Source organism: Benincasa hispida, chromosome 5 (genome assembly GCF_027475165.1).
Source record: "Benincasa hispida cultivar pf3 chromosome 5, pf3_genome.v1.1, whole genome shotgun sequence".
Lineage (NCBI taxonomy): Eukaryota > Viridiplantae > Streptophyta > Magnoliopsida > Cucurbitales > Cucurbitaceae > Benincasa > Benincasa hispida.
In genome coordinates, this window is record NC_143482.1 from 5825516 (window position 1) to 5848357 (window position 22842).

At 32.9% G+C, this 22842-nt stretch overlaps 1 protein-coding gene across 2 annotated transcripts; it reads left to right on the plus strand.

The window, feature by feature from the left end:
- The first annotated feature begins 11890 nt into the window (after positions 1-11890).
- INDH (INDH1(iron-sulfur protein required for NADH dehydrogenase)) lies at positions 11891-16950 on the plus strand. Of its 2 annotated transcripts, none has more exons than XM_039032291.2 (8): positions 11891-12083; positions 12205-12322; positions 12773-12895; positions 13806-13903; positions 15463-15589; positions 15799-15884; positions 16145-16270; positions 16613-16950. In XM_039032291.2, exons 1-8 carry the CDS (start codon positions 11952-11954, stop codon positions 16781-16783), a joined length of 981 nt encoding a protein of 326 aa, XP_038888219.1. In that variant the 5' UTR covers positions 11891-11951; the 3' UTR covers positions 16784-16950. The 2 variants fall into 2 exon arrangements, with proteins under 2 accessions (XP_038888219.1, XP_038888221.1); XM_039032293.2 differs by having other exon boundaries at positions 11908-12083; positions 16623-16950.
- The last annotated feature ends 5892 nt before the right edge of the window (positions 16951-22842 follow it).

The window sequence follows — 22842 nt, forward strand, 5'->3', positions numbered from 1 at the left end:
TGAAGCTTGGGTTGTTCCGAATCCTATGTTACAACCCTCCGAAGGGATCGTCGCTGTTAACGACTAGCTAGTGCCACCTAAAAATGACAACAGGCGCAACATAGGAATCTCACAGTTCAAAATAATGGAGAAGACGGTAGGATGTGTTGACACATTTCCTTCACCCACTTACTATGAACTACTTCCCTCATTCACCTTGTAATTGATCCATGCAAACACTTTCCAAATGGAGCAGTCGAGGTAAAATCGACACGAAGTCGAGCATGAATCTCACAGTGTGAACTCTTGAGAACGTGAGAGTTAAAAACAATATATCAAATATATTGTTATCTCCCACTGAAGTGTTCTTAATTATAGGTATTCTTTAACTTAGGTTTATTACGGCTAATTTTAAACAACATAAGTCTATGTGATTATTATCCAAGTATAACGTTTATATTTGGACTTTAACCTACGATTTCTAGGTGATAAAACTAATTTTAAACCTCACACCACTCATGCAAGCTCATAAAACCGGTTAACAATTCTCATCATTTCAGTCATAATCCCCATGTAGAAGGTGTTACTTAAACCGTCAACTTAAATACCCCCAGCCTTAGACAAGATTGTGAACCGATTGAGTTTATAACCAAATTTTATAAGATAACGACCTATTTTAACTATTAAAATAAGTTGTTAACCTAAGTGAGCATGTTGTTTATCTTTGTTATGGATTTTAATGTCTAATTTAATTTTATAACAACTTAAAAAAACTAGACATACTAAGCATCCATAACTTACATAAAAGGCACTCAACATTTAACTTAACCTTTATATTAAAATATTTGAAACCTTATACATGCATACTATATATTATAACACTTTATAACATACTTTCAATGCAAGTAACATACTTTCTATGGTGGGACTTTAATTCTACATGGCAGACTTTATAAACATACAAGATTTATATAATTATAACATACATCAAATGCATAAATAATTAAATACAAACTGATATGGTTTTAGTTTTGATATTTTCAAGCAATCAAAGGCCTAGCTATTGCAAAAATCAGCAAAAAATCGGCTTCAAAGACCTTCCAAACCGCTCGAACCGCCTTGAACTAGACCTCCAATGTGAAGAATGGGCTGAACCGGGCAAAACCCATCAAGTACCATCAAGCAATGAATGCCATCGAGCATACCATCCAACATCGAGTATGCTAATGTGCATCGAGTATGACATCAAGCATCATCAAACATCGAGTATTTCACAAAATACCATCGAGTAGACACCATCAACCATCGAGTAAGGCATCATGCATCGAGTACCATCAAGTATGGCATCGTGCATCGAGTATAAGCATCGAGCATCAATTATTTCATGAAATATCATCGAGTAAACGCATCGAGTATCATTGAGTATGGCATTGTGCATCGAGTATTTCATGAAATACCATCGAGTATGCCATCGAGTATCCTTCGAGCATCGAGTATGTGGCAGTGGTTTGAATTTTCAATTCCTGCTGCTCGACCTTCTTCACTTCTTTCTTCAATTACATCCTAATGCAACTCTAATGACTCCAAACGAATTACAAACACTTAAACACACAAGAGCCAATTACAAGAGTTACAATATAATTGAAAAGATTTAAATGCCAAAACTCAGAAAAACCATATCAGTTCACCATTTTCATACAGTTTATGAAAAACACCCACCAAACTCAAATTAACGATAATTGAGTGCTTAAATAATGCTCTGATACCAATTGATGGAGTAAACTATCATGCAGCAGAAAAAAACAAAATTATTAAGTACTCTAATTACACTTAATTTGAGTTTAAAACATGATTTAGAAAATTTATTTCATAAGAGGGTTTGCTGAACACAATACCTTTGGTGAAACTTCTTCACAACCAGTTGAGCTCCACGAAAAGATGCTTCAATCTACAAGTAGACCACCACGAAGATCTTCTCTACTATTCTCTTGCAAGGACTGTGTGGTGGAAACACTAAATTGAGCTAGTTTTGATAAGACTAAAGAGGGTTTGGAGAAGGTTTCAAATTCTGTAGAACTCTTGTAGAAATTCTAAATGTTTGCCTAATGATTCAACCCAACACTCTAATTTAAAGTTTTCATCATACAATCTCAAAGCTTACATGAACGCTAGCTTCTTCTTCATGAATTGAGTGGAATTAAATGAATAAGGTGCTTGCATCTATAGTGGAGATTTCCAACTTTTGGAAATTTCCCTTTTGTTTTCAAATTGTGTTTTCAAAAATGATTTCTAAAATCAATTTTAAAATAAACCAATTTATATGTTTATAGTTTTATAAAAATTAATTCAATCAACTAATTTTAGATAAAACTAATTAATTAAATCTTTTTAATTAATTTTTTAATTTAATATCTAATATTAAATTAATAAAAAACCAATTTCACTACAATGAATTTAATTTCATAAATATTTAAATCATAATTTAAACATTAATCGATTCTCCAATTTTGTTTAATTTTGATAAGATTAAACATTTCAATTATATCGTATACAACTAATGGAAACCCTAATTGAATTTGAACATTTCAAATTCTAAACCCTAATTTCAAACCTCATCAAGATTATTCAATTTATTAATCAAATTACGAGCTAGTAGAGAGACTTTATGGACCTACAGATTATGAGTTTCAACGATTTGCAATTAATTGGTTAAACTCTTTAAACCGAATTAATCACCATGCGTTAATTTTCAAGACATTCCATTATAGCTCGATAGTTTCACTCTTCTCACTGTAGATATATTATTGTCCATTTTAACCATAATCGGTAAGTCAATCCTTCACAGGTCGTTCGTATTTATAGCTGGGTCAAAGATTTTACTCCTGTAAATACATCTTGCTCCTTAAGCTCCTACTGATCTTCCATTGAACAATTGATTTATAGTCCAACTTATAAACCATAATCCTTTCTTTCATGAGAGGGCGAGGTCCCGTTGTTCAAGACAACGTATCAACGCTTAAGAGAACAACCTATCTATTAATCCTAAATCGGGTAGGAGTGAATTCCATATTGTAAAGCTATGTCCCCAGCTATCTATCTGATCTTATCCCCAAAATGGGAGGCTTATTGAGCAGTGTTATTGAACTACTCTCACCTACGCAAGTCAAAGGATAATCCCGAATAAACAGAAATTCATAGTTAGCTCAGGATTAAGATCGAGTTACCCTAAGTCATTGAGTTTTAGATAGTCAGTTTTAACGATAAACGGTTGTTATAAAGAAAAGTGACTATTTCGAGGTCCAGTCTTATGCAAACTTATTGCACAAGATGCCCTCACTCACATGTCTCCACATGAATAATTTTCGGATCACATCATTTGTATCAGTATACAAAATGGGCCATAGCTAATAGTCTTATGCAAACTTGATCCTCTTTTATGTCATCACATAAAGTTAAAGCATTCATGTTATAGCCATGGATTTGTTTATTGGATTTTTATAAAAGAATGCAATATCAATAATAATTTATTGGATGAAATACTAAATAACATTTTTATTGATAAATAGAATATGTTAACAACATTTACGAACTGCGAATTTATGACATTTCCAACACAAAATACCCCAACGATTGAAAATCTCTTTGTGTCTAACTTCCTTCGCCTTCACAAAATATTAAGGTTTGCCACAACCAGTTCTTTTTTCTTCAACGGATTCTTCTTCTATTTCTTCTTCATTCTCTTCTGATTTCTTCTTCATTCTCCTTCAATTTCTTTCTTTTCTGTTTTTTTTCTCTTAAGGTTGTTGTTCTTGCTTCAAGTTGCAAAGAAGAATGAGGTGCGATTTTAAGATTTTTTTAAATTTCTACCTTCATTTAAATTTGTCGTTGAGACTCTTAGTGGTTTTTCAATTGCATTAACTAGAAGCTAAATTAATTTAAGATATATGTTTTTTGCTAAATAGTTCTTCGATTTCCTGCATGTATTGTCTTGATTGAATTGTTTTTCCTCAATTTATAGTTCTCTTACTGATAGTTGAGTTAAGTTAAGATATATATGTTTGTGTTAAATTGGAATGAAGTTAGATGCGATTATGCTATGTCGGTGTCGTTTTCCTTTAACTGATTACACAAACTGATGGGATTAAAAAGTAAAGGAAGTTTAAAATGATTCTAACTCCAATCAAATATACTCTCTCATTTGTATGTATTTCTTCTTTGGTGAGTGAAACATGAGAATTGGTACCTCATTGTGTTGTTGAAATGAATTGATGCCTAATTGAGTTTATTGTTGTTTATTTTGAACAAATTGGGGTTAAGTTTGAAATAGAGTGAGTCAGTATCGTTGTTTTAGTTTTTCCTTTTACATAGTGGAACCATTGTTATATGGACTCTTATGTTTTAGTTTTCCTTCTACATAATGGAACCATTGTTATATCGACTCTCATACTACATACATACATACATACATACATACATACATACATATACATATATTTCTAGTTTAAATTGCAAATTTTGTCACTATGATTTGGAGAATGTTAGAAATTAGTCGCTAATTTATAATCAGAATTAGACCTCATAGTGTGATAAGATATTAAAAAGGGCTTATTTGGAGGAGGCCCATCTTGTTTACCTAATTTGTTGTTGAATAATATTGAGTTCTTTGATTGTTTATTGATTGCGTATATATTTTTTCCAATTCTTTAATAGTTTTTTAAGTAATTTGATTGTTTACTGATTAACATCTGATTGCGTTATATATTTTTTTTCTCAATTATTTAATAGTTTCTGAAAGTCATTTGATTGTCTACTGATTGTTATCTCACTAATTATATTTTTTCCCAATTATTTAGTATTTTTTGGATGTCGTTTGATTGTCGTTTGATCGTCTACTGATTGCCATCTATTTTTTTTCCTCAAATAATAGGAAGAACAATGAAGATGAGAAAAAGCAAAAAAAAAAATGACCCCGAAAATTTGAGAAGGGAGAATCTTCAACACAAAAACAAAATAAAAAATCATGGAAAAATGAAAGTACTAAAGTAAGTAGTATATTGTATTCAGTTGCATGTTGATTACTGTTTGATTGTATACTAATTCATTTATGTTGATATACTTTAACAGGAAATTCAATCACATGGACTCAAAAGTTCATTACTATTCTAAATTTGAAATTATTAAAACTCTGATTAAGAACCTAACAACAACCCAAATGAAAATATTTAAAAGAGGACTATTTGGATTCTTTGTAGACTTTGGACTCGACAAATTCCAAGGGTAATTGCTGGTTTTTCGCATATTAAGATTGTCTGAAAAAGATAGCACATTTCAAACTGGTCTTAATTATAGTCCATTTCCAAAATCTTTAGAAATGTCCAATGAAGAAGATAAACCACATATTCTGAATGGTTCTATTTTCAAGAACACAAATTCAGTTGACAGAAATGACATAGGAGTTTTTTTTTTTTTTTTTTTTTTTTTTTTTCCAAGTAGACAATTTAGATGATGAGTCAAGGGTTAAGCTTGCGAACTTATTCATCTTAGAATCTTATCTACATTGTAAGCAAATGCATAATAAAGTTGAATGGAAAAAAGTTCACATGATGGAGAACGAGAAAACTTTAAATAATTTTCTTTGAGGTAGGTTAGTTTTCAATTTGACTGTGGAATTCTTTCAAAAGATTGCACAATGTGAAAGCTTTAACTTTACATTATAAGATTTTCTGCAAGTTTTGATGTGTTGGGCATATGAAATCATCTAAAAACTCTCTGGACCAATTGCTGGGATTGTAACATAAATCAATAAAAAAAAAATATACCCAAAGATATTGAGATGGAAACCAACAAAAAGTCTGATTGGAACTACCTCCAGGAGCGCATCTTCAAATTAAGCGATGTAAGTATATCAAGTATAGATTACCATCTGATTATATGTTTGTCAACTATAGATTACCATCTGATTATAAATTATATTCATTTTGTACAGTTTACGGTCGTCCCTTTGAATCCATCTGATTTTGAATTACATTCAAATTATTGCTAATATTTTAAGAATGAACCATTTGACGCAATTTAAGAAAGATGGACATATAAAATGACAGTAAACTTGGATAATGATGATGAAGGCTTGAACGAACAATCAAGGGAGAGTTTAAGGAAAGAAGCCTCTCTAGAGTCTAGATGAGGCAAGTAAAAGAGGATTTGACCTTTTTAAAAGAGGAAGCTACTAAATTGACAAAAACTACAAATGAAGCTAGATTGCTAAACTCTATTGTAGAAATTATCAATGAAAAATTACTTCCAAAGAACAACTTGGACAAGCAGTCTCAAGATTTAATCTATCCAAATAATCCTCCTACAAAAAGTCTTGAAACAATTGAAGATGAATGTACATCGCTTAGAAAATAAAGACGTAATTTTTATTTTGAATTTTATTAGATTACTAAGATATTTTGGAACTAAATATATTTGATACCTTTTAATTTATTTAGATTAAGGATAAAAAGGGGAAGAGCACCAAGAAGAAGAAAGAGAACAAAGATAGGAACAAGAAAAAATAGCAATACGAGAAAGAGAAGAACAAGAAGAAAATGAAGAATAAAAACAAAAAGAACAAGAAGGAAAAGAGAAAGGAGAATGAGAAGAATTAAAACAACTTTTGAAATCAATTGATGAATTTGTCAACATAAACCAAGTGACATTGCCTTTCCAAATTAAGTTGTCTGACTATCTTCTAATTAATATATGATTCCCATCTGACTGACTTTGATTGTCATTTGATTACTTATATTTTTTTTATATGTATTTAGTCATCTAATTGTTAATCGATAATAAATAGCCATCTGAGTTTTCTGATTGTCATTTGATAAACTTGGTTTCATATATAATAGTTTGACGAAGACTTTGAAAACAAGAAAATGAACAAGAAGATATAGCTAAGGAAAACAAAGATACAAGAGAGAGTTATAAGTAGTAAATAATTAACATGTTTTTATGCAAATTTGGTTATTTTTTTTTTTTAATAAAAATGATTTGTGTGTTTTGATAACATGCTGATGGAAATAAAACCCAAGAAGAAGAAAGAAGAGAAGAAGATAGAGAGAAAAGGACAAAGAAAAATTTGAAGGACTGTGAGGTCCAATCCGGAAGCCGGATCGTTCCAAAATTTTTTATTTCACAGAACTAAAATATAAAGAACATAAAGTATGCATAATCACATTTTTTACGGCATGCTTTTGAAAGGAAGAATAAGAGTATAGATTTATGATTACCCTTGAAGAACAAATTAATCTTCACGAAAAACCCTTCTCGATCCAATCACGAACACTTTGATCTAAAAAAACCCACAGCAACCTATATGACCACCATCACAAGAGAACCTCATTTATTCTCCTTAAGGGATAAGAATGAGCAGGAGTGTGTGGGCTTTACTATCTTTTTAGGAGAGAGAGAAAATTTTGAGAGGAAAGAAATTTTACTGAGAAAAAACATATAGACACTCTGTGATCACCCTTCTATGAAGAAGATGAATAAGATGTAAAAACCACTATCACTACCACGCAAAAACCTGAGAAGAAATAGGGGGAGGGATTTAACTCCCTCCTCAATTAATTAAAAAAAATTAATTTAATTTGATTCAAAATAATTTAATAAATAACAAATTATTTGATAAACTATTATATAATAATAATAATAATAATAATAATAATAATAATAATAATAATAATAATAATAATAATAATCACCTTATCATATAGTATATATTAAACTAAATATTATATCAAACATAATACATAACATATAGTTGTAATATTGTATCAAATACAATATAATATGTAGTTTGTATTTCTTTCAATAATGCATGATATTTAATATAAAACCAATTTATATTAAATTTAATTATATGAATCTTATCCATACCATTAGTATTTGAATCATATTCAAATATTTAGTTCCTCTCAAAATAAACTTTACATTATAATGTATCAAATACATTATATTAATCGTATCATATATAATTAATTCGCTCAATTAATTTGAACTATTCAAATTAATCCAAAATTAATTCTCAATAATCTTTATTGAGCTACAAATGGGACGAAGCTCCAATGACACTTAATAATTAATTAAACTCTTTTAATTAAATTACTCAACATCCATTAACTGTTGGTCACTCTACTAAAGATCGACAACTGCACTCTATATATTTCTGTGTCCATTGGATATCTAATCAACAGTGTGATGACTCTTCACAAATTGCTCGCAAGTACAGCTGGGCCAAAATTACCGTTTTGCCCGTGGATGTAGCTAACATAATGTTAGTGAACCACGCATATCTGTGTGTCGATCTCTCCTACTCTACGTTCCTTTGTGTGTTCTTTAATTGTCGATTGTGTAACAATTTAACTATGATCAATCCCTTCTTGAGCCAAGAGAGAGTGTGACGCCCAAAATCAACCCCTGGAGCAATTTATCTCCTTACCTCGACATTAGGGGATGAGTGAATTTCATTTTGTGTAGCTGTGTTCCCAGCTCCCCAATAAGAAGAATCCCCAAAATGGTAGGCTTATTGAGTCGACGATCTGATCATTCTCACCTATACAAATCAACTTACATTGATATATTAGTAAATAATACAAAAGATAGACAAAAGTAATCACATGGAAATCAAATAGAAATTAGATAACAAACAAAATGATATAACTTACATTGATATATTAGTAAATAATACAAAAGATAGACAATCAAATAACAATTTAATAGAAATCACTAACTACTAAATTGTAAATAGAAATGAGATAGAAAACAGATGCCAATCAGATAACAATTTAGAGTAATTGGAAATCGTAAAAAATAAAAAATCCACACATTTGAAACAGACTTTATAAAACAAAAATAACTAAAAATTAATCAAGTTAAAGGTTGGAATTTATTTAACTGAGAATTCCACAAAAACAGAATAACAACTAACAAAATAGTGATCAACATAGAAAATAATAAAAAAGTAAAGAATCCACACATTTGAGATACTGAGTAATTCTAAAATGAACCATCCACAAATTCGAATTTCTCAGATTTATTTTCGAAAAAAAACCTCCACAAAATCGGCTGAGAAATTAGAAATCAAAATGTAATCAAAACCTAAGAAATTTGAAAACAAACCTGAGAAATTCGAAATCAAAACATAATCGAAACCAATTGAGTGCGATTTTTAGGTGTGGTTGTTGCAGAAACCGTCCACAAATTCGAATTTTTCAGGTTTGTTTTTGAAAAAAATCTCCACAAACCGACTGAGAAATTAGAAATCAAAACCTCAGAAAATCGAAAACATGGGAGAAAGTTGAATGTGATATTCAAAATCGGCTGAGAAATTGAGTGCGAATTTTAGGGCTTGTTGTTGTAGAAAGTTGAATGCGGAAGAAGAAGGGAAAATGCGAGTGGAGAGAATTTCGAGGTTAAGATTTGGAAAATATATTTTGCAAGAGTAATTTTGGAATAAAGAAAAAAATCCCAGAGGGAAACGCAATTTGAATATTTTGTTATATATTTTTACCATATTTGCATTTTTTAAAAAACGGATGATATGGATGGTAAGGTATATGTTAAAAAAGCTACCTGATGTAATTTCTTGATTGAAAAACGAAAAAGTATCAAACATCCGTTTAATAATAGTTTTTTTTAATTGATTATTTTTTTTAAAAAAATTTAAGTTTGATTTTTAGTTACTTGTGCTATATATATATATATATATATATACGCGCTATTTTTATCCCAATTTTTCAATTATAATTTTCACATTTCTGAAAAAAAAAATTTAAATTTTTATTCAAATTCTAAAAATAAAAATAAAAATAAATATGTGAAAATTATTTATACATTTTTTCATTTTCAAATTTTAGTTTTGTTTCAGTTTTTTAAACATGAGTAAAAATTGATTAAAAAAATATAGGAACTTATGGATAAAAATAATATTTATAAGCTTAATTTTCAAACATCAAATGGTTATTAGACAGACCTAAATAACTTAAAATGTTATTTCTCTCGTAGTATACTATAAGTTATTTAGGTCTGTTAGATAACTATTTGATGTTTGAAAATTGAGTTTATTAATGTTATTTTTACTCATAAGTTCATATGTCTTTTTAATTCATTTTTACTGATGTTCAAAAAAATTAAGCCGAAAACAAGTTTTGAAAATTAAAAAATATATTTTTTTTTCATATTTGTTTTTATTTTTAGAATTTAAATAGAAATTTAAGTTTTTTTTAGAAAGGTTAAAATCATGAAAAATGGGGTGAAAAGAGCGTATATATATGTGTGTGTTTATAAATATAAAACACAAGTAATTAAAAACCAAACTTTTTCCAGAAAGAAAAAAAGGGGAGAAAAAAAAAACTATTATTAAAGGGATGTTCGATACTTTTCCCCTTTTCAATTTGGGACTCCACAATGCACAATAATGAGCCAAAGTATTGAATAAGATTTCTTCGCGTTAAAAAAAGTGGGAAAGAGAGTTAAGATTTAAAAATAAAAATAATAAATAAAATGCACCCAAAAAAAAAAAAAACATTAATATTGTTAAAATATCATTTTGGTCCCTATATATTGAAATTTGTTCAATTTTATTCCATGTACTTTCAAATGTGTTATTTTTGTCTAATAAACTTAAATGTAGTTCCTAATACTTATTTAATGTCAATTTTTTTCAATTTTTTTTGGTATCTTGTAGCATTATCACTATAAATTTTGAAAACATATTCATATATTATATTTCTTTGAATAAAAGTCATTAAAATTATTATTATCTAGCCAATTTTGATAAAAATTAACTTTGAGGAATTAAGCCGATTTGAATCAACTAGAAAAAAAAGTGATTTTTCATTTAAACACTTTTAATTAAAGCTCTTAAAAAAAAATTGTGTGTTTGGCAACACTCTCTTAAAAGTGTTTTCATATACAAGTTTCCTTTGGTTTTCAAATTACTTATTTCTATTAATGTCAAATTAATGTAGAAGACGACTATAAAACTATGTGAACTAATAATTTAAAATAATGACCGTCAGAGTTGGTCGTCGAGGTCGAAGTTGGCCAAATAGTGGCTACCGAAGTTGGTCGAAGTAGGCACTGGTGGTGGTGGTCAACTGAGGTGGACGTCGATGGTGGTGGCTGGAATTGGCCGTAGGTGGTGATCGTCAAAATTGGTCATGGGGAGTTACCACTGGCAGTCAAATGTGGTGGCCAGAGTCGGCCGTCAGTGGTGGTCGTTGAATGTCACTAGTGGTGATGGTTGGAGTTGATCGCCAATTATGGTTGTTAGAAGTGGCTGACGAGGAGTGGTGGTAGCTAATGACAATATGGTGGAAGTGAGGTAGAGGGGTAGTGATGACATTTTGATAATTTTATGAATTTTACTTATCATAGAGAAATTAACCATTAAACACTCGAAAATTATTTTTCTAAAACTTCATTTCAAGTGTTTCTTTCAAACCTACTTATTTTATAAACTAATTTTCTTCAAAATATATTTTGAGTAGTGGTCAAACACTCTAACATTTTTAAAATTAAACACTTAAAAAATACTTAAAGAGTTAACCAAACATATCTTAAATAAGATTTATTGAAATTCATTCTTTTAGGATGTTAATGGTCACATATTGTAGGTATTGTTAGACCAGCCATTTATTTTAAATGTAATCATTTTTGACCATGTTGAATCAAATCTCATTTTCTTTAAATATATTTTAAATACAATAAAATCTAGATTATTATGATTTAAAAAAATATATACATTTAGAATAAATTAATTGTAGATACTACTTAGACTATTTTTGTAATCTAATAATCAGTAATTAATTAAAATTCAAATTCGTTTTACTATTTTTCCTAATCTAAATACTGATGGTATGAAAAATGCTATTTCTCGTCTTAGCCCTAATTTAAACGTCATTGGGCCCGTTGGGCTAAGATGGGCAATGAAAGCCCAAAAATTCGATTGCTGGCTGTCTCGTCGTTCGTCTCCTACAATTCGAAGTGAAGAATCAGAGCTCTCGTTCAAGAAATTCTTCTTCATGAAGCGACTGTCATGGTTCTTCTCCTATGAATGTGTGAGTTTATCTTTCAGCTTTCCTGTATTTGTGCTTCTCGATTCTCTTAATGTCCCTCATTTACCTTCTTAATCAAAATGGTGGCTGAATTATATGATTGCCTTTCTGTATGTTCATGTAGAGGCTTGGAGGTGTAAGAGGATATTCCGCGAGCAAAAAGGAGCTGCAAATTCATGGAATTAAGCATGCTATAGCCATTGCTTCTGGCAAAGGAGGTGTGGGCAAGTCCACCACTGCAGGTACTTTCATTTGCTTCTGTTGCCTTTTTCTTAATTTTACATTTCTGTGTAATCTTAGGTTTTTTTTTTTTTTTTTTGGTATGGTAACTCTTTTACTAGTTGTAATCTTAGGCAATCAAGTGGGCTGGCTAACCAAGCTGATTCCCATGTAGAATCTTCACTTTTCTCCATTTTTGTCTACCTCTAATATCCCTTTCTGAGTTTAGTTGCTACGAGCAATCCACAATGATCATTTTAAAACTTTGATCAACGGTGATTTTAAAAAATGGATTTTGAATTGTTAGGTTGTTATTCTGACGTTTCGGATTGTCTGTCTCTATTGCTTTATGTGAATAATATCTCGCGTTCATCACTCAGATTTCTAGTCTGTAATTGAGGCACTAATAATGGATTATCTTTCGTACTTATTACTACGTGGTGGTTGTTCTTATATAATTGTGTGGGTGGCAGTTAATTTGGCCGTTGCACTAGCAAACAAGTGTCAGCTGAAGGTTGGATTACTTGATGCTGATGTCTATGGACCCAATGTTCCAATTATGATGAAAATCCATCAAAAGCCAGAGGTGACTGAAGGTACTTTATAACCTTTTGTACCTATAAGTTGGTATAGTCAACGGTAGTATAGCTCAATTGATATAAAAGATGTGCCCTCAACTAAGAGGTCTGGGATCAAATCCTTACATATTATTGAATTAAGAAAAAGTCTCAAGTTAAGTTGCTATAGCACTCATTTGGTCCTGTTGCAAGGATCTGATCTTATTTTCTGTTTTATGCCTGCCTGTTCTCAAACTATCCTTATTTAAATCAAAACTAACTTTTAACCTTCTCCCGTGTAATAGATTTCTGAACTGGCCATCACTCCTCACACTGATTACATTTGTTTATTGTGGTCTATTTGATCTGGTTCAAGTTTGTTTCCATTTTAGATATTTGATGGCTGACAAAGTTAAATCCTTGTATAGCACGTGGGCATTAACCAACTGATCTTTGTAAGGCTTTAACTGAAGTTTGTTGATATTGAATGGGAAACTTACTCCAAGAAAAATAACATGATAGTCATTATTATTTGCTCTATTCTCATCCTATAAATCACTTCCCTCATCTACAGGCACCATAGAGCCACTCGTTAGAATTCATATTATCTCCATTTTATGCTGAATTTACACAGCATTGCAAAAATCCTATGATCTCCAAGGAATTCTAGTTGATCCAATATTATACATGCCTTCTCGTGTATTTTCTTGATTCAACACAGTATGTTTTTTTTTTTTTTTTTTTTTTTTTTTTTTTTTTTTTAATATAATTTTTTTTCCGTGCTTGAAAAATCTGTCTAACTTCAGAAGAATTATAGCCAGCCAGGCTAATCTCATTTCCTTTTTAGGCTCTGAATGTGATTCCTAGTGAGCATCCTGATGCTCCCGTTTTATTTTTAAAGGATACAATTACCCTATAATATATCATTTAATCGTTCTTTCTTTAACAGATAGGAAAATGGTTCCTGTTGAGAACTATGGAGTTAAATGCATGTCAATGGGATTACTCGTGGAAAACAATGCTGCTCTTGTGTGGAGGGGTCCTATGGTTTGTTTTCCAAACTTTCTGTTGAGTATTCCTCCAAGGCAGTATGCTTTATTACCTTTTTTCTTCCTGATTGGTAAGTTTCTCATCCTCGGCCCTGTGGTGGCAATAGATCTTCTATGACTGAGATAATAATTCATCCTTTCGTGAATGTTTAGTAAATCTCCTTGAAAGGAGGTTAAATAAATGAAATTATAAGGAAAGGGACTCACATGGTGGATTAGAACATTAATACTTTGCCCACAGATCAACGGGCAAGTACTGTGGCCAACAGCTGGTAAGGAATGTGGCTCCTCCGGAGGAAGAAATGCTTTGGGGAACCCTTGTGAACTTGAAGTATTTGGTGGTTGATCAGCAAGCAAATTAAGTAGAGATAGGAGCAGAGCCCTGGTTTCTTGTGGCTAGTATTTGGAATTACGTTGTCAGCTTCCCCTCATTTTAGATTGATTCACGTTCAAGGGAAATAATTTTATTTGGAAGGTGGGGATTTTCGATGATTAAGTTTGCTGTGCTTGCTAGTACCCACATAATGAGCAGAGCTGTTGCCTTTTACTGTAATCTTGAACTTTAAATTTATTAAGTGTTTCAATGTAATCTCACAGACTGCGCCATCCTCTAGAGCATAAATCCAGAATCATAATTGGAGTCCTTCCCGAAAATGAATGATTCTGGATTTATGACTCAAATCTTCAATAACTTTCTTGACCGAATCTCTTCCTTTCTGATTGTACTCTTCACCCAATGATTGTCATGTTAAATGGTGAAATCCTAATCCTATTAGTACTCAAATATCTTTTCGTTGCTTTCCTTTGGGAAGTTTCATACTAACGAGAAGATTCAAAGGATGCATCCAAATATAACTCTTTGGAATATTTATAATGTGTTTTTGTATACAAGCTTTGAAAGATATTGACCATATTATTGTGCACTAAGACTCAGGGTAATCAATTGAGTAGGGTGACCATACCACTTGCTCTAGCACCTGCAGTACTTGTTTCGTTGTAGGCCACATAACCAGGTTGCCATGGGTGTGCCTTGCTCCTATTTCAAGGATTGATTATATGGGTTTGCCACCTGCGTTCTTGCACCGTTATCCACCATATTCTCCATCTGGTTTTCTCCCAAGAATATTCATCCAACCAACAACATTTTAACCCCTCTATGAGAAAAATGGTAACTGCAGGTCTCTTCCCTGTTACAAGCTCCAGGAAGAGAACTCCAAAGCTATTAGCGTTTGAACATTTGACTTCTTTGGTGGAATTTTATGATTTTACCTTCTTGTTGATTGCTTGAAGAGCCTGAAACCTTGACGAAATTGAGTTCCACGCTGGTCTGTTTTTTTGTAATCTTTGTTAACTAAAGACATGATTCATATTTTTTCAAGAGGAATTCTAGATATTATGTTGTCAACCAGCCTTTGACTGAACTTCAATGATCGTCTTTTTTTCCCTTGAAATCTGATTTGTACACAAAAGCATGTATAAAAGACTATGCTTGAAGAATAATTTACTTTCATCATTGAACTTTTTCCCCATTTCTTTAGAACTTGGCTAATTTCGCAGGTGTCGAGTGCTCTAGAGAAAATGACAAGGGGAGTTTCCTGGGGAGATCTCGATATTCTTGTTGTTGATATGCCTCCTGGTACAGGCGATGTTCAGATTACTATGTCACAGAGATTGTCGCTCTCTGGTAGGTAAAAATTTGTGGTTTCACCCCCTTTGTTCTTTGGCAGGTTTATTATTGACAATGACATTATTATGTTTTTAAATCCAAATCCTATCTGTACTAAGTTATTTCTAAGTTTGGTGGTAGAAATATTACTGTTTCTCATATATATTGTTATTTACAGATTCTATTTGTTTGTCACAACACTTATAATTCATTTTCCTTGCTGCTAGGTGTATTGGTTGTTTCAACGCCTCAGGATGTTGCATTAATGGATGCTCGTAGGGGAATTAAAATGTTCTCTAATGTTCATGTTCCGGTGTGGATTTCTTCATGTTATTTTGCTAAATTTCCAAACTATCCTGATTGTGCAGCCTCGTCCATTATCAACATCCTAAAAAGTATAAAAATGTTGCAATCATGTGGTTAAGAAAGATGTTTCTTGATAGTCCTTAGTCTTTACCATATTATCCCATTCCCATCTCACGGTGATAAGATTCTGAGTATCTACACTTTTTACTTTGACACACATTGCTAAGTTTTCTGAAAGAATCTGAATGTTATTGGCTGCTGCTTCAGATTTTGGGAATTGTAGAGAACATGAGCTACTTTACGTGTCCACATTGTGGTGAACGCTCGTATATCTTTGGGAGTGGAGGAAGTCGTAAGGCAGCTGATGAGATGGGTATCACATTCCTCGGTGAGGTAAGTGCTAATACAACCCATTTGAATTATTATTCATGATCAATTATCTTGATTTCCAGATGATAATGTCATAAGAATACATGAGTTACTGGGGTGAACACTGAAACCGACCAAACCGAATTAATTGACGAGACCAAACCGAACTGAATAAAAAATTTGGTTTTTCACGAAGCATCGGTTCTGTTCAATTTTCGATTTGAAAATGAACATCTGTGGTTTGATTTGGTTTGGTATATCTTTTTTTGAAAATTTTCGGTCTGATTCGGTTGGGCCCCAAATTGAATCCTGAACACCTCTAGTGAGTACACACACCATCAATGATGAATTTCTACATTGTCTAAGGTACCATTAGAAGAGAAGAACAGGAAATGTTGTGATGAAGGTATCCCTATTGTAATATCAGAACCAAATTCCTTAGTTTCTACAGCGTATGTGGAAATTGCCCAGAAGGTCATGAAGCAAATTGAGGAAGTGGAGAGGCAAAAACTACTCCATCCAAAAATTCAACTATAACCACAACAACCCCTTTGGGAGATCTCTTTTTCTTTTTGATACCTAATAGTATAGAGGAATAGAACATAATCTATTCAAGGGAAGGCAGAACTATGCTAAATTTTAATTTATTTTAAATAATTCTAGCAACGTTCATGAATGAGATATCTATTTACGTTTTTTGGCCATTGATTATTGGTTTGCTTGGTTTGAATTTACACTCAGAGGACGTGGTTTAGACTATGTTATAATTATATTTACCTTAACCCATTGGTTTAAGTTTTTGGGTTAGTCGGTGATTTAACATGGTAGTAGAAAGTTTTGTATTCAAACATCTGTAATGTAATTTCCTCTCTAATTAATATTGACTTCTACTTGTTGGTATTTCTATAAATTTTTAAACCACCAAGTGATAGAGCATTAAACTATTTGATATAATTAAATTTACCACAATCTATTAAATGAAGCTTTTAGGTCAATAGATGATTTATTAGTCTAGAACTTAATTGCATGAGTGAAGGTTATTCTGGCATGTGAATAATTATGATGACCTTTAAGGTTGTTGAATGTAATGATTAGGATTTGGACAAGGATTAGAAAATCTTTCAGGAAGCATGCGAGTGAGGCCAAAATATGTTGAAAGGACTTGTATTGGCTTGTGGGGATGGTATTCACTCTAACAAGCAGCTTAAGACAAGTAAGGATGATGTTGTCAGGTCGTAGGAGATGCATTGGAATGTCAAGGTCATTAGGTGCTGAATTTGGATTTCGAATCCTAGGCATAGGGCATTATAGATGGTATAAGAGTGAAACCTCTCCCAGTAAGTCGTGGTTCTAGGACAAACCAAGCAGAAGTTGGTGGACATGTAATGTTCGAGTTTAGGAGGGGTACATCAATGAACGAAGATTACATTTAAATGAGAAGGATCTTGTGGATATGAAAACATGGTTAAGAAAAACTTAAAAGAATTGATAGCTACTATCTATACCAATAAGATGCACCTTCCTATTAGGTGATATAATCATAAAAACTTCAAAGTTAAACGTGCTTAAGCATGGAACAATTCTCTATTAGGTGATCTCTTGGAAAATTTTCCAGGAAGCATATGAATGAGGACAAAACATGCTAAAAGGATATGTATTAGTTTGTGGGGTAGTCTTCACTCTTGGAAGTAGCTTAGGACAAGTAAGGATAGCGTTGCTAGATCGCAGGGGAATGTTGGGGCCATTAGATGCCAAATCTGGATCGAATCTTAATCCGAATCCTAGGCTTGGGCATTATGCTTGATATGTTCTAATTATACTTTTCGATATAAATTGGTTACTCCTATAAGATAAGTATATTGTCAACCAGAGCATAATTTTATAGTTAATCTCTTTATATGTTCCCTAAAATTAAGATTCAATTAGCACTCCAAGTAGAACTCAACATTGATAACCATCCAAAAGGTCGATGGTTTTGATCCCTTGTCTTGCAATTAATGGAAAAGAAGGAAAAAAAAATGAAGGAATCAAAGTCCTCACGAAAACATGTGAATGTTGTGCATTTGACAATGAATTTTTCAAACACAAAATAATAGAGAATGTATACAAAAAACCACAGGATAAACATGTTAAAACCTATAAGCATGTTTTTCTATAGAGAGGAAGAGGAAGAGAAGACTCACCCTCGTAGAATTTCTCTTCTTCATGAATTTCCTCTCCAAGATCACGAACAACACCTTTGCATGAACACGAAAATTCTTCCAACACATAGGACACCACCACGCAATAACCTTGTTGTTTTCAGGCAAGGAATAAGGATGTGTGGGCTCTTTTTCTTGGGAAAAGGGAAAGAAGATTATTGAGAGCTTGAAAGAAGGGATTTTTAGAGGGGTTTTCTTCTCTATTTTCACATTAACCGCTCCACCCTCATTCCCCGTATTCTCAATACAGATCAAATATGAAGAGGAAGAGGGATGGAGTTACTCAAACTTCCATCTACATGTTGAAGAATAACTATAGGGAGTTATCAATTATATAATATAATATAAGTGATTAATTAACTAACTTAATCAATCATATAATATGCATTTAAATCACAATAAAATACACACACCTCTCTTATAACCTATAGTTTTAATATGAATCATATTCACATTAGATTAGAATCTCAAATGATATGAAATTAATTAATTAATTTAATTAACATTTATTAACTGCCTGTCATTCTACTAAAGATCGAGAATTGCACTCTTCGCACTATAGCTATATTTATGTCTGTAAATATAATCAATTAACAATAAGTTGACCTTTCATGAATTGCTCATAATTACAGTTGGGTCAAATTATCGCTTTACCCCTATAGTTATATCTAACTTTTTAAGTACAACTGATATCTCTACTGAACAATTAGTTATAGTCAAACTATAAATTAGATCCCTCTTTGACTAGTGAGAGGGTGAGACACCTCATTGTTCAAGACTCGAAATTAGCCCTTAAAGGAGCAATTCATCTACTTTCCCTCAATACGGGAAGTGAATTTCATCTTGTGTAGCTCTGTTTCTAACTCTCTACTCGGAAAAATCTCCAAAATGGTAGACTTATTGAGTCGACGAATCTTGGTCACTCTCACCCATACAGATCAAATGATCACCCTCATAGATGGTCACAACTCACTTAGGATTAAAATCAAGTCACCTATAGTCATCCTAGTGAAATATTAATCTCTTCAATTAATAGTGTTATAAAGAGAGACTAATCCTTTCATAGTCTGCTCTTATACAAACTCTTTGTATAAGATACACCTACTTACATATCTTCACATGAACGATCAGGATCAGATCATTTGTAACACTTTACAATTATTGTAACAATTACAAAGTGAGCCATATCCATAGTGTTATCAGGATAATGTACCAAACCTTATCCATATGCTACAGACCATTTAGGTTATTACTTAAATCAAGGAAATCAGACATGAGGATTTCCATGAGTAGCGGAAGGATCATTCCAAATTTCAATCGTATATGAACATTAACAATTACAGTACACAAACAAAAACAACAGGCTATGCACAAATCAAAATTACAACATGCTTTTCTACACGATCAAGGGAAAGAATTAACATACCTTTGAAGACTCATCTTCAACACCCTCGATCACGAACACTCGAACAGACACCAAGACTGCAACCTGAACTCTCGAACAATACGACCACAACTCTGCACGATCAACGCGACCACGAACACAATGATCACCAAGGTCACGAACATAGAGAATGCAATGAATGACCTCCATAGAACATCGACTGATGTCGATTTGAGTATGACACTACCACAATGACTACCTTAGTATTCTCGGTTTGAGAATCCAAAAGTGTGGGTTCTGTGTGGATTTGGTTAGAGGAAGAGACCGGAGGAGAACAATCATGTAAACGATTGAGCAAGTGGGAGATGTCAAAGTCTATTGTAAAGACGATGCCCAATCGTTTAACAACAGCTATGCAATCGTTTAGCAAAAGCTATGCGATCGTTTAGCTAATCGGTCAGCTGAGTGTCTATCGTATAGAAACACTCCACAATCGTCTAATCTCTCCAAGCTGTCATTTAGTAAATCGTATTTACTTGACAACCTTTCCGTGAGTAATTTCCGAGAATGGAAATCTCAATTCAACATTATTAAACTTAAGAAAACATTTGATCTTGATATGGAACTACGAATCTCTTTGGTTGAGTCATGTAGATGGTCTCCTCAAGATTACCATTAAGCAAGGTAGTCTTGACATCCATTTGTCATATCTCATAATCATAAAATGTGGCTATGGACAGGAGTATCCCGATAAACTTGAGTATGACAACAGGTGAGAAAGTTTTCTCATAGTCACTTCTTCAACCTAGGTATAACCCTTTGCCACGAGTCTAGCTTTAAAGGTTTGCACCTTTCCATCTACACCTCTTTTTTGCTTATAGATCCACCTACACCTAATAGGTCTTACCCCATCAGACAGATCCATAAGCTCCCAGACGTTATTGAAGTACATAGACTCCATCATTAGAAATGATGTTATGGGCTTCAATCAAACCCATGTAGCTATCCGGTGGGTTTATAACCTTTCCACTACGTCGAGGCAGTCTCAACTCTTGAGCTGGTTGACTAGATGTACCAACCTCAACAACTCTTGTGGATCTGTCAGTCTATTCAACAACTCTTGTTGAATCCTTAGTAGTCTCAATCTCACTAGAAATCTCACGTAAAACGAGCTTACTTCGTGGCTTATGATCCCGGATGTGGTCTTCTTCCAAGAAGATAGCATTTGTAGAAACAAATACTTTGTTCTCACTCGGATCATAGAAGTATCCACTCTTCGTTTCCCTAGAGTAGCCTACAAAGAGGTAAAATTTCGAACGCAGTTTCAACTTCTTCGGGTTAGTCACTTACACATGTGCAGAACATCCCCAAATCCTGAAGTGGTGTAAACTATCTTTACGGCCTCTCTACAACTCAAAAGATGTTTTAGAAACACTTTTCGAGGGATCGTTGTTCAGAATATAGCATGCAGTCTCCACTACAAAACTCTAAAACGAGTTTGGAAGATGAGCATAACTCATCATAGACCGAATCATGTTCAACAAGGTTCTGTTTCTCCTTTCTGATACACCATTCTGCTGAGGTATACTTGAGGTCGAGAGTTGGGATGCAATCCTATTTTCTATCATATAGTTCTAGAATTGGAGGTCTATATACTCTCTACCACGATCATATCGTAGTGTTTTTATCTTCTTACCTAACAAGTTTTCAACTTCAGCCTTATACTCCTTGAACTTATCAAGGGCTTCAGACTTACGTTGCATTAGGTAGAGATACTCATACCTTGAATTATCATCTATGAAAGAGATGAAATATTCATGCCCACCTCGAGCTTTAACATTCATCGGACCACAGAGGTCAGAATGTACAAGCTCTAAGGCTTCCTTGGCTCTGTAACATTTTCCAGTAAAATGTCGTTTGATCATTTTGCCTTCGAGGCATGATTCACACACCGACAAGAAGTTTTCTTCTAAACTCTTTAGAAGTCCATTTTTCACCAATTGCTCAATCCTATTAAGGTTAATGTGACCTAACCTTAGATGCCAATGATGGGTTGTTTCCTTAGGAGAAACCTTTAGTTTTTTAGCTGGTGTTGCCGTACTGAACATTTCAGTGTTAAGTAAGGCTTTTATGACTAATAGCCTTAGTACATATAAGTTACTTTACATTGAATCAAAATCAATCTCCATTTCATTCTTGAAAATAAACACTTTATTCTCAGAAAAGGAGATGATATACCCCTGTTCAATGAGACAAGAAACTGAGATTAAGTTCCTCTTGATATGAGGAATTACGAAAACATTATCCAGTAACAGATAACGTTTCTTGTCCAAAAATAACTTCAGCCTGCCTACAACAACAGCTGAAACAACCTCACCAGCACTGACTTTAAGAGTCATCTCTCCCCGTGGCAACGTTTGCCAGGAACTGAATCCTTGGTAAGAGGAACTGACATGGTTGGTAGCACTTGAATCAAGGATCCAGGCAGAATCATCATTATCTGCCAAACACGTCTCCAAGACCAATAAATCATATTTACTGTCTTTAGACATTCTTCTTTTTTGGAGAGTAGTGGGATCAACATCAGAACCTAAATAAGCTCAAAGTTGCATTTCAGATAACACTTCTCTTCTATGAACCTCAACAGAGTCAGCAACAATTGCTTCCTCTTCCTGGAGTTTAACTTTGGAACTGACACTACTGGTTTTGTCATCTATCCCTCTGTGTTCGAAAAGTAAGAACTGACGTTCAAACAAATCTTGCAAGGAGTCCATGATCTCGCGTGCAATGATCATGTTCTCAACCCTTTTGGCCAAAACATCAGGTATGCTAACCAAAATGTGAAGTCGGGCCAATGAATTAGCCTTCATCCATACCTCATATGCATTACGAACACTTCGCGATGCATCAAGGGTTGGGACTTGAGGACACTCCTCAACCATGACAAATTCGAGGTCGTTTACCACGAAATACGTTTTACAAGACTCTTTCCACTATATGTAATTGGTCAA

Coding starts and splice junctions, on each gene's coding strand:
- INDH (XM_039032291.2), top strand. CDS start 11,952: ATGAAAGCCCAAAAATTCGATTGCTGGCTGTCTCGTCGTTCGTCTCCT. Junction 12,084..12,204: donor GGTTCTTCTCCTATGAATGT/GTGAGTTTATCT, acceptor ATGTTCATGTAG/AGGCTTGGAGGTGTAAGAGG. Junction 15,590..15,798: donor ACAGAGATTGTCGCTCTCTG/GTAGGTAAAAAT, acceptor CCTTGCTGCTAG/GTGTATTGGTTGTTTCAACG.